The sequence below is a fragment of the Bison bison genome, unplaced genomic scaffold (genome assembly GCF_000754665.1).
Source record: "Bison bison bison isolate TAMUID 2011002044 unplaced genomic scaffold, Bison_UMD1.0 scf7180017864265, whole genome shotgun sequence".
NCBI lineage: Eukaryota > Metazoa > Chordata > Mammalia > Artiodactyla > Bovidae > Bison > Bison bison.
Genome location: NW_011494837.1, coordinates 956,266 through 974,141, shown reverse-complemented (window position 1 = coordinate 974,141; position 17,876 = coordinate 956,266). Strand labels below are relative to the sequence as shown.

Below are 17,876 nucleotides of genomic sequence, written 5' to 3'. Positions count from 1 at the left end.
TATCAAGCTTTAAACATTAAATTTCTAAATTTATACTTAAAAGCCATTATATTTATAGAGTAATAGAGCACAGAATCACCTGGAGAAGGAACTGGCAACCCACTCCAGCATTCTTGCCTGGAGATTCCCATGGACAGAGGAACCTGGTGGACTACGGTCCGTGGAGTCGCAAACAGTTGGATATGACTGAGCGATTAACACGCACAGAGCACAGAAGGAAAAACTATATCCCATCTGTACAAGGGTAGGTTACATGAATACAGATGGGAAAGTTAAAACTGAAGAAATATTTATATATACATAAGTATTAAAATATATTTCAGCACAGATCTCAGGTTTTCAAGCATATTGTTTTGCAAAATATTTTTTGACGAGTAAAATATCGGCTCTTCTCCACAAAGTTATGAAGAAAACAAGTCAGCTATACTGACGTAATATTATTGTTTTGGTTATGGATGTACCATAAGCCAGCAAAACAACTTTTTCTCATCTCTCATTTGAAATATCATTAATTTATGCAGAGTAATTTTAAATTGCTGTAACAATATGTATAATTTAAAAGCTATACATATAGAGCAATTAATTCATCAATTTACTTGTTCAATATATTTGGCCAATGTATTATGAAAGCTTATGATATACTAGAAATATTATATTTTAAGCAATGAGAACAGGCAAGTAAAACACATACAGAATTTTTAAAAAGACCTCTCACAGCATCTGCAGAATTACTTCAAGGCATAAGCCTATAATTGTCCTATTTTAAATGAACTACCTATTTATAATAGTTCCTAAAAGAAAGAAATACTGCTAAACACATCTGTTGGACCTGTAAAAGGGTTTTATATTGTATATTATAATATATATATAAATATATACCAATCTAGATAGCATATTGAAAAGCAGAGACTTTACTTTCCCAACAAAGGTCCGTCTAGTCAAGGCTGTGGTTTTCCAGTGGTCATGTATGGATGTGAAAGTTGGACTGTGAAGAAAGCTGAGCGCCGAAGAATTGATGCTTTTGAACTGTGGTGTTGGAGAAGACTCTGAGAGTCCCTTGGACTGCAAGGAGATCCAACCAGTCCATTCTAAAGGAGAACAGTCCTGGGTGTTCTTTGGAAGGAATTCTGCTGAGGCTGAAAGTCCAGTACTTTGGCCACCTCATGCGAAGAGTTGACTCATTAGAAAAGACCCTGATGCTGGGAGGGATTGGGGGCAGGAGGAGAAGGGGATGACAGAGGATGAGATGGCTGGATGGCATCACTGACTAGATGGACGTGAGTCTGAGTGAACTCCGGGGGTTGGTGATGGACAGGGAGACCTGGCGTGCTGCGATTCATGGGGTCGCAAAGAGTCAGACACGACTGAGCGACTAAACTGAACTGACTGATATATATTTATATAAATATATAAATTTATATATAAATATATAAATGTGTTTATATATTTTTCTTACAATAAGCTTAACCCTTTGAGAGGGTATAATCATCTCAGTTCTCATAGACTAACTACAATTAGGACTCCATTGGTCTCATTCTAGCACCAGTATTTTGTAAAGGTCACATTGTAATAACTTAGCCATTTTTCCCTAAAAGTAAATTTAAGCACTATTTCAAACAATTAATTATCTGATTATAAGTTAACTGTTTTCTGAAAATCGGCTTGAATGCTTAATTCTTAATTAATATACTTCTCCCATCAGGTGTACTTTGCTACTATCTCTACTATTGCTCAACATTTAACATTCAAGGAATGCATTTTAATTTTCATTTTAGGTGAACATTAGATGGAATATAAGAAAAAAAGTCATAAATGGTTTTAAAAGTGATTTAGAGTTATCTCCTGTTTTGGATTACTGGAGTAATCAAGAGTTGATTATAGTAAATTATAGCTGTGGTATACTAAATGATACTTCTCTGAAAGTACAGTCAGAAAGTAGTTGTGTACTTAGAATATCTACTTCTATATTTTTTTACTCACACTTAATTTGTAATTTTGTCATAGCAGTTGCCAATTTTTAAGTAAAAATTGCAGTTGCCAATTTTAAGTAAAAATTTAAAAAGAAATACACTTTACCCACTAACTTAGTACACCCTACCAACTAGCTTGTTAACTCTTCTTCCTTCCAAGTTAAGAATTCCATCTTGTATACTTAAATGAATGTAAGAAAAGAAAACAACTCTTTTGGTTACCAGCAAAAAAACCCAATTCTGATGATTACTTAAGGATGTCAAAATGTCTAATCCAAGGCAGAGTAGAATGTTCTAGACTCAGGAGTGCAGCAATCAGAAAAACTGAGGTTATTCAATATAATTCTCTCTATATATCTTCTCATTATGAATTAAGTATCATTGGAGAAGAAATCCATAAGCATTTATGCTTTCTTTTATATTTGAGGCAATCATCTTTGTTTGGCACCAGTCCTATTTTCCCCTGATTGTGGGGCTAACTTAGATCTGGTCTTCGGAGAATCATTGTGAGCTGGACGCCACCCCAATTTGCACTTCCACATTGGAGCACAATTCTAGTAGTCCAGTTCCCAATGACATGTGACCAGAGCTGCACCATATGTTAAATGATGGCTAGGTATTCCTTTGCAGATATCAATCAGTAGATATGCATTAATATTAAACACTATCTATGCATCCAACACTCCTTTAGTTTTTTATTTTGTTCTTTGAAGGAACTGATATCATGTTTTTGAGGCTATTACTGCCTATTTAGGGGTATATATTGATACACATTGAAATAATGAGAGGAAGGAACCATATAGTATAAAATTATTCTGTCATTCTTTGAATCATTTCTTGAAAATGATGTAGCAAAAGAAAAAAAAGTTTAATTCCCCCATGCCACCCCATGATCTCTTTGTTTGAAAGTTTAGAATATTATCTTAAATAATATACATTAAAGAGTGAAGTGAAGTGAAAGTTGCTCAGTCATGTTTGACATTTTGTGACCCCATGGACTATAGCCTACGAGGCTCCTCTATCCATGGAATTCTCCAGGCAAGAATACGGAGTGCATTGCCATTTCCTTCTCCAGGAGATCTTCCCAACCCAGGGATCAAACCCAGGCTTCCCTCATTACAGGCTGATTCTCTACTGTCTAAGCCACCAAAGAGTAACAGACTTAAATACAAACTATTTTTAAATAAATGATATTAAGATACATATATATCCAAACTTTGTATATGACCCATGCAGAAAAAGATGAGAAAGAAGAGATGAATAAGTGCAAAATAAAAAATTAATGAAACTGAACCAGAAGAGTGTATTTAATTTATAAAATCAAAATCCAGTGTTTCTGAAGACTGATAAAGTAAGCAAGCTTGACAGGAAGGAGGAAAATGATATTTATGAAAGAGATTTTCAATGATAAGTCAAGCCTAATTGTAAATTTAGATCTATAAATGTAATGGATAATTTTCTGTTGATAAACAAAAATGAATAGGAAGAATATCTGAATATAGGATAAAATAATTTTAAAACATGGCCAAATATCTGTCCCTGAAATGATCTATCTCAATTGAGGTTTCAAGGAACAGATAATTACCATGTTATGTCAATTATTCTGGAACATTAAAAAATGAAAAAGTTTCATAATGTATTCTCTTAAATATAACCTAACTCAAATAGTACAACCAAATATTGATAATAAAAAGGAAAAAATAAGAAAACTCTAGGCCAAGATCATTAAAAGAGAGGTATAAAAATTCTGTTTGAAGTATTTTCAAATTGAATCAAAGACTACAATAAAAATTTTAGAACTATATTATAACCATATGTTAACAAGTAGGGATTATCTTAGGAATGCAAAGATAGTTATTCATAAGTATATAGTACATTAAGGTGAAAAATGTATAATTACTTTTGCAAATACAAATAAATTGTTTTATAACATTTAATACTCATTTCACATTTTAAAAGCATAATACAAACAAAATTATAGTGTAAGAAAAAAAGAAGAAAAGTTCTCACCTAGATACCTATTAAAAACCTAAATCAAACATAATAGTATTTAACAGTTATGCATTAACAGCTAATCTATTCAAGAAAAAAGAAAATCAGGCTGCTGCTTTTACTGCTGCTATGTGGTATTCTACAAAAGATCTCTGCATTGCAATAAGACAAGATAAATAAGGGACTTGATTTTTTATACAGCAAGCACTTATAGATTTACTTATATAGGTCTTGCATATTTCTCGTCATAAACTATAAGGTTTTTGTTGCTATGGTAAATGGAATATTTTAAAATACAATTTTACTGGGCATTGCTAGTGTATAAGAAAGTAACTGATAATTGTATGTTGGCTAACTAATTGACTTATTAGTTCTAAATATTTTCAGTTAATCTTCTATGGATTGCTAGGTAGACAGTCATAATTAGCAGAGAGAAAATAGCAGCTTATTACAGCTCAGTCATTAGGAGAGTCATTTTCCACATATTAAAAAGAAATATTATTTTTAAAGTTTAGTAAGACAATTAACTTAGACTTTAGGAAGAGCCTGTGTACCATATGGTTGGCCTAGAGTAGAATAAGATTCTCTCTCTAAAGAACTCTTAAAAAGAAATAGATTAATACTTCTTTGGAATGAATCAAATAAACTGATACAAGAATGGAAATGGATGACTTTTTGGAACTATAAACTCTTTTATAATTATGTCTATCTTACAGACACAATATAACTTCAGTTCCTGGACTCGCACAGCTCATTCTGATGCTCTATTTTACAAATCCTGCAATTGGAGTGCACTGGGAGTTGGTGACTCTCAAAGAACATTAAAAGATCTCATTCTAATTAAATTCAAAAACAAACTGAAGAACCAAGCACAATGCCCTTGTATTAATTTTAGGGAAGCTGTCCTTTCCAGAAACTAATATCTTTGTTTCAACTTCAACAGCAAGTGAGAATCCACATTAGTAATCAGGAAATTACAACATCAAAGTAAAAATATGAAAAATCTTAAGAAATCTTTCAGCCAGGGTACGATAAGTTCCTACCCCCACATAAGCTTCATTCTTGTAATAATGACCTTTAAAATAAAAGCAACCAAATTCAGTATCCCTCTTCTTTGGAAAATAATTATTAAACTCTGACAGGATCTAGTACACAAGCTTTCCTTTAACTGGAGGTCATGTGAAATGACTTCATTTAAGTAAAATATTTTCAGATTTGTTTATACCATTGTTTAGACAACAAGATTCTTTGATAAACTTTCAAAAGTTATGTTTCTAGGCTATGCAGTTCTCGCTTTGTCAGGAAAAATATTCTGCTACAGATCATGTTCTAAATGTGGTTTTAATTTGTTTAGTTTTGAGAAGATTATTGTGGAGACATTTCAAGAGTCTTCTACCATGAATTTGTTGATGGATTGTGTGTATGCGTGAGAGAGAGAAAGACAGAGAGACAGAGATGCAGAGTGAAAAAGACAGATACAAAAATGAAAAGAGACAAACGACAAAAAATAATTAAGCTAGGGGTCCCCAACCCTCAAGCCAAGAACTGCTGCTGGTCCCTGACCTGTTAGAAAGCAGGCCACACAGCAGGCGGTGAGCAGTGGGTTAACAAGCAAAGCTTCATCTACATTTGCAGCCACTCTCCATCACTCACATTACTGCCTGAAGATCAGCAGTGGCATTAGATTATTAGACTATTAGATTGTCATAAAAGCACAGATTCTACTATGAATTGCGCATGTGAGGGATCTAGGTTGCACACTCCATCCCCTACACCTAAGTCCGAAGAAAAATTGTCCTCCATGAAACCAGTCCCTGGTGCCAAAGAGGTTGGAGACCACTAACTTAGAGGACCCCAAGCAGAGCTATTAATATCTACTTTTTTTTTTTTTTAATTTTCTTTCTTTTTTTTATTTTTTATTTTTATTTTTTTAAATTTTATTTTATTTTTAAACTTTACATAATTGTATTAGTTTTGCCAAATATCAAAATGAATCCACCACAGGTATACATGTGTTCCCCATCCTGAACCCTCCTCCCTTCTCCCTCCTCCTTCCCCATACCATCCCTCTGGGTCGTCCCAGTGCACTAGCCCCAAGCATCCAGTATCGTGCATCGAACCTGGACTGGCATCTCGTTTCATACATGATATTTTACATGTTTCAATGCCATTCTCCCAAATCTTCCCACCCTCTCCCTCTCCCATAGAGTCCATAAGACTGTTCTATACATCAGTGTCTCTTTTGCTGTCTCATACACAGGGTTAAATTTTCTTAGGAATCTATAGCTTCAGTCTTCTATCCAGCAGAACAGGAACTTTACCATTGGCTTAATTAGGACATTGATATTAAAAAATAATGATTGTGGTAGTAGAATGCTAATTTTTAATACTACTTTTCCCTATTCCTGATGACTGAAACTTGGCATGACTTGAAAGGATAAAGAAAAATCCAACAATGCTTTAATCTGTCCTCTTAGTGCTGTTCTGTGTATAAAGCCATGCAGGGTACCATCGTACATCAAAAATTCTAGAAGAATCTCCTGGACGTTATCAAGCAAATTCTATTCCCAGCCCCAAATAGAAATAATATGCTTTGAAAGATTGGGTGAATTATTAATATAAGCCCCTTGGAATTTCATGAAATCTGTCCATATGACATAATATCAAAATAGAAAAAAAACTAAATAGATGTGTTAACCTTAATAGAAAATAACTTTATCTTTGATATTACTACTCGAAATTTTCAATGTTGAGAATTCTTGCTGCCACTGAGGAACTTTTATTTAAAAATATTCTAATGCCATCAAATCATTACTATCTGGTTCACAGTTCAGTTCAATTCAGTTCAGTGACTCAGTCGTGTCCAACTCTTTAGGACCCCGTGGACTGCAGCACACCAGGCCTCCCTGTCCATCACCAACTTAGGAGTTTACTCAAACTCATGTCCCGCTTCACAGTCCACCATAAATTTAAAGTTATTTCTAGTGATTAGATAACCAAGAACATAAAGTGTGTAAAAATAACCTTGGCTCAAAGTCTAATTTATAAGCATTTTTGTGCTACATGTATCTGCCTGACTTGGGGATAGTGAAAAATCACAACTTTAATAGAAGATGCTGACTAGTTATGTGACTTGCTTTAGTAAGTGACTTATTCTTTCTGGACCTGTTCCATCATATGCTAAGTGAGACCAAAAATATTACTAGTTCTTCTTGCCATAAGATTATTATGAGTATTACATAAAGAATGTGTGTGAAAATACCTTGAAAATTGTAAAGCATTGCACAAATCATGGCTGTTACCTTATGACTGCTGATATATATGTAGATCTATATGTCTGTAGCAAAATCTCTACAACATAACTTTTAACCACATGTATAATCAAATTAGTTTAAAATTTAAGAAAAAAAACTTATAGAAATCCATTTAGACCCAAAGACTTTATATGTGTGAGTGTATGTGTGTGTGTGTGATCAGCCAAATACTTTAAGAGAAAGCAAACCAGTTAAAAAGTGACCCAGAGGGATGGTATGGGGAGGGAGGAGGGAGAAGGGTTCAGGATGGGGAACACATGTATACCTGTGGCAGATTCATTTTGATATATGGCAAAACCAATACAATATTGTAAAGTTAAATAAAATAAAATTAAAAGAAAAAGAAATAGAACAAGAACAAGTCAGTTAAAAAAAAAAAAAGTGACCACTTTATGGGCCTATTGAATCTTCTTCCATAAGGGGGACTGGGAAACCCAAGAGAATAAGATGAGGCATGATGAGAATCAGTCACAACAGGGGAGAGCAGGCTTATATTTCTGACATAAAAATTACAGAATATAATTGCTTAGGTAGATCTTTGATAATTATGTAAGCCAAATCTACTATAGTGCCCTAGAACCTTACCCTAGTGAGCATTCAATAAACGTCAGTGGAATGAATGAATTTTCTGCATGAGCAAATGAACATCCTGGAGGTAACTTACCAAGGTACATAATAGAAGCAGAACCCAAATTGAGCCCAGGACAGGAGAATTCCAACCCAGAATTATTTACATGCAGCCTTCTGTTGATACAGATCACATTACCTTTGGTTGCAGAAAGATACAGCCTTAATGACTAGACGCCTGAGCCTATTTTCTTTTCACTAAATTAGGTTTCAAATTGAATGCTAAGAGGGTCCAGACTCTAGTAAGAACATCCCTGTTAATGACCATGAAAAATTGACTTGTATATAGATAAAGCTTAGAGCATTTCAGGTAAATGAAAGATTCAGTGTGACAATAAGATTAGACTCCCAGGAAAACTAGATTCTCAGACGCTGGAAAGGGGCAATCTTGAGTCTAAGCTGCAGAATCTGCCCTTGAGAAGAAGACCTTAAATAAATGTCTACATCTCTAGAGAATAACAGATGTGTATTTTGTTTGACAGTAAATGCCCTAGTTCTGGACTTTGTTTTTAGTATATGTGAATAACAATATATAAACAAGAAATACACATTTATTTTAGGAAATAAACAAGTATACACATTCATTTTAGGAAATGATATATATATATCATTACATTAAGTGCATTGCTACTAAACGTTTTGTCCCACAACTGATAGTATTAGTCATGCTCATCCAAGGGGAAATAGTGCAAAAACTGTTTCATGTTCAGCCAATAAGCATAAGTACATAAGACTGCCAGCATTATCTTACCACAGTCCAGTGTACTTTGCAACCCATGGGGTTATGCCTTTGGAGCTTCATTTAATGTCATTTATTTACTGCCTGACAACCTGTTTTGACCCTTAAAAGTGTGCAAATAATAACCTTGGTTTGGCCACAAAGACTAAAAAATAGTATCTTTTTGGAAAATAGTAAATTCCTAGAACTGGTTAATAATATATCATGAAAACTTATAAAGTACAGTAGTGCAATACTTAGAAATTTGTAGACTTACACTGTATTTGAAAAGATACACTGACAGTGAGTTAAGCATGAAATGTAAGAAGTTAGAAGACAGCATAATTAATACGAAGAAAGAAAATAATTTATATTAAGATAAGATATTAAATGAAATAGAAAGCATAGAACGATAGAGAGATAAAGCCAAAAGTTGGTTCAAGCCTCTGGAAAGCTTGATCAAGAAAGCGAGTACTAAAATTGAATAATATTTAGAATGAGAAGACTTTACTATGGATTTAACAAGGATGAAGAGCTTGTAAGATAGTATTATGAACAGTGGAATATATTACCTAGAAAAGTTGAAGACATAAGTATCATACAAATAGCAATTCCATATTGTACAAACTCTAGAAAAACTCTCATACATCCCTTATTCAGGCATATTCAGAACTGAGCCCTCCTGGATCTGTGGCAAAGCACCGTCTCTACCTGCTCATAGCTACTTTGAACTGGAGTTGCTGTGCCACAGAAAGGGAATTAAGCAAAATTACTCTGGGACAGTAGTGCCCTATGCTTGTCATGGACAAGTGCTGACTTGGTTTCCCAAGAGCTTGGAAACACCAGGAGGAGAGAGGGCTGCGATGCCCTGGACGGAGGAACTCTCGTGAGTTGAAAGGTGAAATATTCTCCTCTTCTATTTAAGAATGAACAGTCATCCAAAAGTTTTTCCAAACTTCTACCAGAAACAGGATCTTCTCTTCCAGTAGTGCATGCTCAGTTGCTCAGTCATGTCCTACTCTTTGCCACCCCGTGGACTGTAGCCCACCAGGCTCCTCTGTCCTTGGATTTCCCAGGCAAGAATACTAGAGTGGGTTGCCATTTCCTGCTCCGGGAGATCTTCCTGACCCAGGGACTGAAGCCACATCTCTTGCATCGCCTGCATTCGCAAGTGGATTCTTTACTTTTGTGCCACCGGGAAAACTTTTTTCTCCACAGTATGGGAATTAAGCCCCATAATTATTAAGATCTTGATCATAGAAAGCTTCTTCTTTAAGGCCTTAGCAGATAATTACTGCCATTTATAGACTTTATTTTCTTGGATTTTTAGCAGGCAGATATTTATTTACTTTCTAATCTAGAAGTGACCGAGGGCTAAATATAAGTTGCAGTTTATCTGTTTTGTCCTTTTACTTAAAGTGTTGCTATTGTTAACACTCATTTATCTTTGTACTTTGTGTTTAATAAACAGTTCTATTTGGAGTTAGATGACAAATGCAGTTCCTCAGCTAGACAGAGAATAACCATGTAGCATGTAAAGTTCTGACAAATATAGCCATAAAGTTTAAAAATGACTTTTAAGATAAGGAATTTTTTCAAAAGTAGCATAAGGAAAATTATTTTCATAGTTACAAATCTTGTAGCATCACTGGCCAATAAATGCAGTTTGATACATTCTGTTTGTGGATTTTTATAACTTTGTTTGTTAATCTGGAAGATCTCCTGGACAACAGATGTTTTCAGGCAAAGGCTAAATGGGATCTTGATGGAATATCAAGACAGATCAAATATAAGCATCAAATGAGTGATTTAATTAATGGTCTTGAAAGTTATTTATATCTCTGAGAATCTCTAGCTACATTACAATGAGAATAGTAGAGAATTAATTCAAGGACCTGGTGGCCTAATTTGACCTATGAATTTAGAAGAGTTGTTCATATATTTTTTTTCAGCTACCCTGTTAGAACACCATAAAGTTATTGAACAGTAACACTATACAAAAACAGAATTGAGTTTAATGTGTTCCCAGGACCAGCCTATCATGAACAGTCTTAAAGGCACAAGTAAATTTTTCTCAGGTTGTGGACAAGACAAACCACTTAAGACCCTGAGTGACTAGGGCATTCAGTTAGTTGCAGTTCCTGTTAGTGAGGAGTTAGCTGCAGGTCACCAGGAACCAAGCCTCCAGTCCTGCCTGATTTCTCAGGTATGCTGTCTTTTGTACTGTTCTCTGTTTTTGATGCTCCCTCGTGGACAGACTGTGTAAAATCTACCTCACAATCATTATGTATCTTGTACATCTTTACAAAATAAACTGTGGTATTTTTTTCAGAAAAGTATATTCTCCCTCAAAAGAAAATTTTCATCGTTTTGTGTCTTAAGTTGCATTAATTCAGTGTTACTACTGGGGAATCACTGAGTTTCAGAACAGCGCATTTGATTTGGGATAAAAGATTTCAAACTTTAAAAAACAATTAATTTATTTTTCCTTTTACCCACAGGTCTACCCACGGATAGCGCCGGCATTTTGGCACTACCTGCGGGTAGAAGTGAGTAGCGGGTACTTGAATTCTCCCACCCTTGTTCCTTGCACTCTGCTGGTGTGGTCTGACCTAATGTGCCCATTTGTTTAAGATGCAGTTGCCATTCTGTGTACACGTGGTCTCACGTCACCACCATTCCTTAGAGTTGGGTCAGAAATCCAAATCGCCAAAAATACAAATACAGTTTATGTAAAATAATCATCATTCTCAATAAATTTCCAAATCAAGACCATATCATACACATCATAATTGATAAATAACTAAATGCCAAATTATGGAAAACCATGCTTGTACCACTTTTTAATCAATATTTTTGATAGAGCATAATTCCTCAGCTTAATTTTGCAGTGTCTACAGGTAAAAGTAGAATAACTGCTTCATTCCCTTTCTCTTCTTTTCTTTGTCCCCAGGAGCATGAGCAACTCACCTATTCCTCCACAAGGTCCAAGGCCCCCAGTGTCATCATCACAGGTCTCAAGCCAGCCACCAAGTACATTTTTCATATCCGAGTGAGGACTGCAGCAGGATACAGTGGCTACAGTCAGAAGTTTGAGTTTGAAACAGGAGATGAAAGTAAGTTTCATACAAAAGTGTAAAGTAAGTTGTTAATTTAAGTGTGGTTTCAGTCTGTCCTGGTAGCTGAAAATCTGATGTCCCAAATTTTGAATAGTCTTATTGAGCAGAACTCTACTCATGTAAATACTCATAGTCATTTCAGTTAATGTGTCGGGGCTATTGTTAAATATTTCTATGAAATGCCTTGCTCTATCACAACTGTAATGTAGCCCAAATATGTCTCTTTATGCAGAATTCATCATTCAGACCATAACATAGTGAGTCTCAATGGATGGTGTTTGCCTAACTGTTCGCCAATCTCGGCATCATAACATGATACTAATGAATACTTGGAAGAGAGTAAAGCCATGAGCAAATGATTTTAGCAGTTAGTTCAAAATTCTGCAGCTTTGGCTTGTTCAATTCAGTTCAGTTTAGTCACTCAGTCACGTCCGACTCTTTGAGACCCCGTGGACCATAGATGCCAGGCCTCTCTGTCCATCACCAATTCCCTTATATTAGATCAATAAAAACAGTGGTCAAGAGACAAACTCCACCGAAATGCACTTAAATTCAAATGTAGGTGCATTGGCTTGATTAGAAACTCAATTTCATAGCCTCAAATTTAATATATAGTATGCTTGGGGCTGGTGCACTGGGATGACCCAGAGGAATGGTATGGGGAGAGGTGGGAGGGGGGTTCAGGATAGGGAACATGTGTACACGTGTACACATTCTATAGAATTTTTATAATTCTTATATAAGAATTTTTATATTAAATTTGCTATTATTGAATTCTTATACAAATATAGGTATTTTAACAATGATAGAAACGTTTTTACTGTAATTAAATAGTTAAATATTTTTCCATTGAAGTACATAGCAAAAACCATGTATATCATCCTTATAAAGATAGCAATGTGATGGATTTCTAAAATAAAAAAAAATCAATGGTGGAGCTGGGTTTAGAATGAACATGACATTTAATGCTATGTTACATGACTTTGGAACACCTTACTCTCCTTATCTTTCATTTTGCTTTTTAATATATTGAGGCTATGAAATTACCACAGCTTTCTTATCTATTCGTCTGCTGATAGAAACCTAGGTTGCTTCCATGTCCTGGCTATTATAAACAGTTCTGTGATGAACATTGGGGTACATATGCTTATGTCCTCCTCTAGGAGTTTTATAGTTTCTGGCCTTACCTTTAGATCTTTAATCCATTTTGAGTTTATTTTTGTGTATGGTGTTAGAAAGTGTTCTAGTTTCATTCTTTTACAAGTGGTTGACCAGTTTTGCCAGCACCACTTGTTAAAGAAATTGTCTTTTCTCCATTGTATATTCTTGCCTCCTTTGTCAAAGATAAGGTGTCCATAGGGTGCGTGGATTTATCTCTGGGCTTTCTATTTTGTTCCATCGATCTATATTTCTGTCTTTGTGCCAGTACCATACTGTCTTGATGACTGTGGCTTTGTAGTAGAGCCTGAAGTCAGGTAGGTTGATTCCTCCAGTTCCATTCTTCTTTCTCAAGATTGCTTTGGCTATTCGAGGTTTTTTGTATTTCCATACAAATTGTGAAATCATTTGTTCTAGCTCTGTGAAAAATACCGTTGGTAGCTTGATAGGGATTGCGTTGAATCTATAGATTGCTTTGGGTAGTATACTCATTTTCACTATATTGATTCTTCCGATCCATGAACAGGATATATTTCTCCATCTATTAGTGTCCTCTTTGATTTCTTTCACCAGTGTTTTATAGTTTTATATATATAGGTCTTTGTTTCTTTAGGTAGATATATTCCTAAGTATTTTATTCTTTTCATTGCAATGGTGAATGGAATTGTTTCCTTAATTTGTCTATTTTCTCATTATTAGTGTATAGGAATGCAAGGGATTTCTGTGTGTTGACTTTATATCCTGCAACTTTACTATATTCATTGATTAGCTCTAGTAATTTTCTGGTGGAGTCCTTAGGGTTTTCTATGTAGAGCATAATGTCATCTGCAAACAGTGAGAGTTTTACTTCTTCTTTTCCAATTTGGATTCCTTTTATTTCTTTTTCTGCTCTGATTTCTGTGGCCAAAACTTCCAAAACTATGTTGAATAGTAATGGTGAAAGTGGGCACCCTTGTCTTGTTCCTGACTTTAGGGGAAATGCTTTCAATTTTCACCATTGAGGATAATGTTTGCGGTGGGTTTGTCATATATAGCTTTTATTATGTTGAGGTATGTTCCTTCTATTCCTGCTTTCTGGAGAGTTTTTATCATAAATGGATGTTGAATTTTGTCAAAGGCTTTCTCTGCATCTATTGAGATAATCATATGGCTTTTATTTTTCAATTTGTTAATGTGGTGTATTACATTGATTGATTTGCGGATATTGAAGAATCCTTGCATCCCTGGGATAAAGCCCACTTGGTCATGGTGTATGATCTTTTTAATGTGTTGTTGGATTCTGATTGCTAGAATTTTGTTAAGGATTTTTGCATCTATGTTCATCAGTGATATTGGCCTGTAGTTTCCTTTTTTTGAGGCATCTTTGTCAGGTTTTGGTATTAGGGTGATGATGGCCTCATAGAATGAGTTTGGAAGTTTACCTTCCTCTGCAATTTTCTGGAAGAGTTTGAGTAGGATAGGTGTCAGCTGTTCTCTAAATTTTTGGTAGAATTCAGCTGTGAAGCCATCTGGACTTGGGCTTTTGTTTGCTGGAAGATTTCTGATTACAGTTTCAATTTCCGTGCTTGTGATGGGTCTGTTAAGATTTTCTGTTTCTTCCTGGTTCAGTTTTGGAAAGTTGTACTTTTCTAAGAATTTGTCCATTTCTTCCATGTTGTCCATTTTATTGGCATATAATTGCTGATAGTAGTCTCTTATGATCCTTTGTATTTCTGTGCTGTCTGTTGTGATCTCTCCATTTTCATTTCTAATTTTATCGATTTGATTTTTCTCCTTTTGTTTCTTGATGAGTCTGGCTAATGGTTTGTCAATGTTATTTATCCTCTCAAAGAACCAGCTTTTGGCTTTGTTGATCTTTGCTATGGTCTCTTTTGTTTCTTTTGCACTTATTTCTGCCCTAATTTTAAAGATTTCTTTCCTTCTACTAATCCTGGGGTTCTTCCTTTCTTCCTTTTCTACTTGCTTTAAGTGTGGAGTTAGGTTATTGATTTGACTTCTTTCTTGTTTCTTGAGGTAAGCCTGTATTGCTATGAACCTTCCCCTTAGCACTGCTTTTACAGTGTCCCACAGGGTTTGGGTTGTTATGTTTTCATTTTGATTTGTTTCTATGCATATTTTGATTTCTTTTTTGATTTTGTCTGTGATTTGTTGGTTATTCAGCAGCGTGTTGTTCAGCCTTCATATGTTGAAATTTTAATAGTTTTTCTCCTGTAATGGAGATCTAATCTTACTGCATTGTGGTAGAAAGATGCTTGGAATGATTTCAATTTTTTTGAATTTACCAAGGCTAGATTTATGGCCCAGGATGTGATCTATCCTGGAGAAGGTTCCATGTGCATTTGAGAAAAAGGTGAAATTCATTGTTTTGGGGTGAAATGTCCTATAAATATCAATTAGGTCTAACTGGTCTATTTTATCATTTAAAGTTTGTGTTTCCTTGTTAATTTTCTGTTTAGTTTATCTATCCATAGGTGTAAGTGGGGTATTAATGTCTCCCACTATTATTGTGTTATTATTAATTTCCCCTTTCATACTTGTTAGCATTTGTCTTACATATTGTGGTGCTTCTATGTTGGGTGCATATATATTTATAATTGTTATATCTTCTTCTTGGATTGATCCTTTGATCATTATGTAGTGTCCTTCTTAGTCTTTTTTCACAGTCTTTGTTTTAAAGTCTATTTTATCTGATATGAGTATTGCTACTCCTGCTTTCTTTCGGTCTCTATTTGTGTGAAATATCTTTTTCCAGCCCTTCACTTTCAGTCTGTATGTGTCCTTTGCTTTGAAGTGTGTCTCTTGTAGACAACGTATATAAGGGTATCGTTTTTGTATCCATTCAGCCAGTCTTTGTCTTTTGGTTAGGACATTCAACCCATTTACATTTAAGGTAATTATTGATAAGTATGATCCCATTGCCATTTACTTTATTGTTTTGGGTTCGAGTTTATACACCCTTATGTGTTTCCTGTCTAGAGAAGATCCTTTAGCATTTGTTGGAGAGCTGGTTTGGTGGTGCTGAATTCTCTCAGCTGTTGCTTGTCTGTAAAGCTTTTGATTTCTCCTTCATATTTGAATGAGATCCTTGCTGGGTACAGTAATCTGGGCTGTAGGCTATTTTCTTTCATCACTGTAATATGTCCTGCCATTCCCTCCTGGACTGAAGAGTTTCTATTGAGAGATCAGCTGTTATCCTTATGGGAATCCCCTTGTGTGTTATTTGTTGTTTTTTCCTCGCTGCTTTTAATATTTGTTCTTTGTATTTGATCTTTGTTAATTTGATTAATATGTGTCTTAGGGTGTTTCGCCTTGGGTTTATCCTGTTTACTTGCTGGGTTTCTTGGACTTGATTATTTCCTTCCCCATTTTAGGGAAATTTTCAACTATTATCTCCTCAAGTTATTTTCTCATGGTCTTTCTTTTTGTCTTCTTCTTCTGGGACTCCTATGATTTGAATGTTGGGGTATTTAACATTGTCCCAGAGGTCTCTGAGATTGTCCTCATTTCTTTTAATTCGTTTTTCTTTTATGCTCTCTGATTCATTTATTTCTACCATTCTATCTTCTACCTCACTAATCCTATCTTCTGCCTCCGTTATTCCACTCTTGGTTCCCTCCAGAGTGTTTTTTATATCATTTATTGCATTATTCATTATATATTGACTCTTTTTTAATTCTTCTAGGTCCTTGTTAAACCTTTCTTGCATCTTCTCAATCCTTGTCTCCAGGCTATTTATCTGTGGTTCCATTTTGTTTTCAAGATTTTGGATCATTTTCACTATCATTATTCAGAATTCTTTATCAGGTAGATTCCCTATCTCTTCCTCTTTTGTTTGGTTTGGTGGGCATTTATCCTGTTCCTTTACCTGCTGGGTATTCCTCTGTCTCTTCATCTTATTTATATTGCTGTGTTTGGGGTGGCCTTTCTGTATTCTGGAAGTTTGTGGAGTTCTCTTTATTGTGGAGTCTCCTCACTCTGGGTAGGGTTCTACAGGTGGCTTGTCAAGGTTTCCTGGTTAGGAAGCTTGTGTCAGTGTTCTGGTGGGTGGAGCTGTATTTCTTCTCTCTGGAGTGCAATGAAGTGACCAGTAATGAGTTATGAGATGTCAGTGGGTTTGGAGTGACTTTGGGTAGCATGTATATTGAAGCTCAGAGCTATGTTCCTGTGTTGCTGGAGAATTTGCGTGGTATGTCTTGCTCTGGAACTTGTTGGCCCTTGGATGGTGCTTGGTTTCAGTGTAGGTATGGAGGCGTTTGATGAGCTCCTGTCAATTAATGTTCCCTGGAGTCAGGAGTTCTCTGGTGTTCTCAGGATTTGGACTTAAGCCTCCTGCTTCTGGCTTTCAGTCTTATTTTTACAGTCGCCTCAAGACTTCTCCATCTATATAGCACCAATGATAAAAACATCTAGTTCAATGTTGAAAAGTTTCTCCACAGTGAGGGACACCCAGAGAGGTAGAGTTACATGGAGAAGAGAAGAGGGAGGAGGGAGATAGAGATGACCAGGATGAGATGAGGTGGAATCAAAAGAGGAGAGAGCAAGCTAGCCAGTAATCACTTCTCTTTGTGCCCTCCACAGACTGGATCCCTCAGAGATGTTCACGGAGTTACACAGAGAAGAGAAGTGGGAGGAAGGAGACAGAGGTGGCCAGGAGGATAAAGGGGGAAATCAAAAGGAGAGAGACAGATCTCGTCAGTAATCAGTTCCCTAAGTGTTCTCCACAGTCTGGAACACACAAAGAGATTCACAGAGTTGGGCAGAGAAGAGAAGGGGGAGGGAGGAGATAGAGGCAACCTGGTGGAGAAAAATGAGAGTCCAAAGGGGGAGACAGCAATCAGGCCAGTGATCTCGCTCCCAAGTAAAAATGGGTAATGAGGATTGGGTTCTTAAAGGTGCAAAATTGATAACAAATACCAAAAAGCAAAGATTAAAAATCTAGAGTAGAGGTTGGATTTTCAAAAATACAAAATTAAAGAAA

General features: G+C 35.5%; 1 protein-coding gene across 1 annotated transcript in view; it reads left to right on the top strand.

The window, feature by feature from the left end:
• The window catches only part of EPHA6 (EPH receptor A6), a 1,018,858-nt gene that overhangs the window by 665,031 nt on the left and 335,951 nt on the right, over positions 1-17,876 (top strand). The window contains exon 7 of the mRNA XM_010848390.1: positions 11,575-11,737. Coding sequence (XP_010846692.1) covers positions 11,575-11,737 — 163 coding nt within the window. The remainder of the gene's footprint in view (positions 1-11,574; positions 11,738-17,876) is intronic.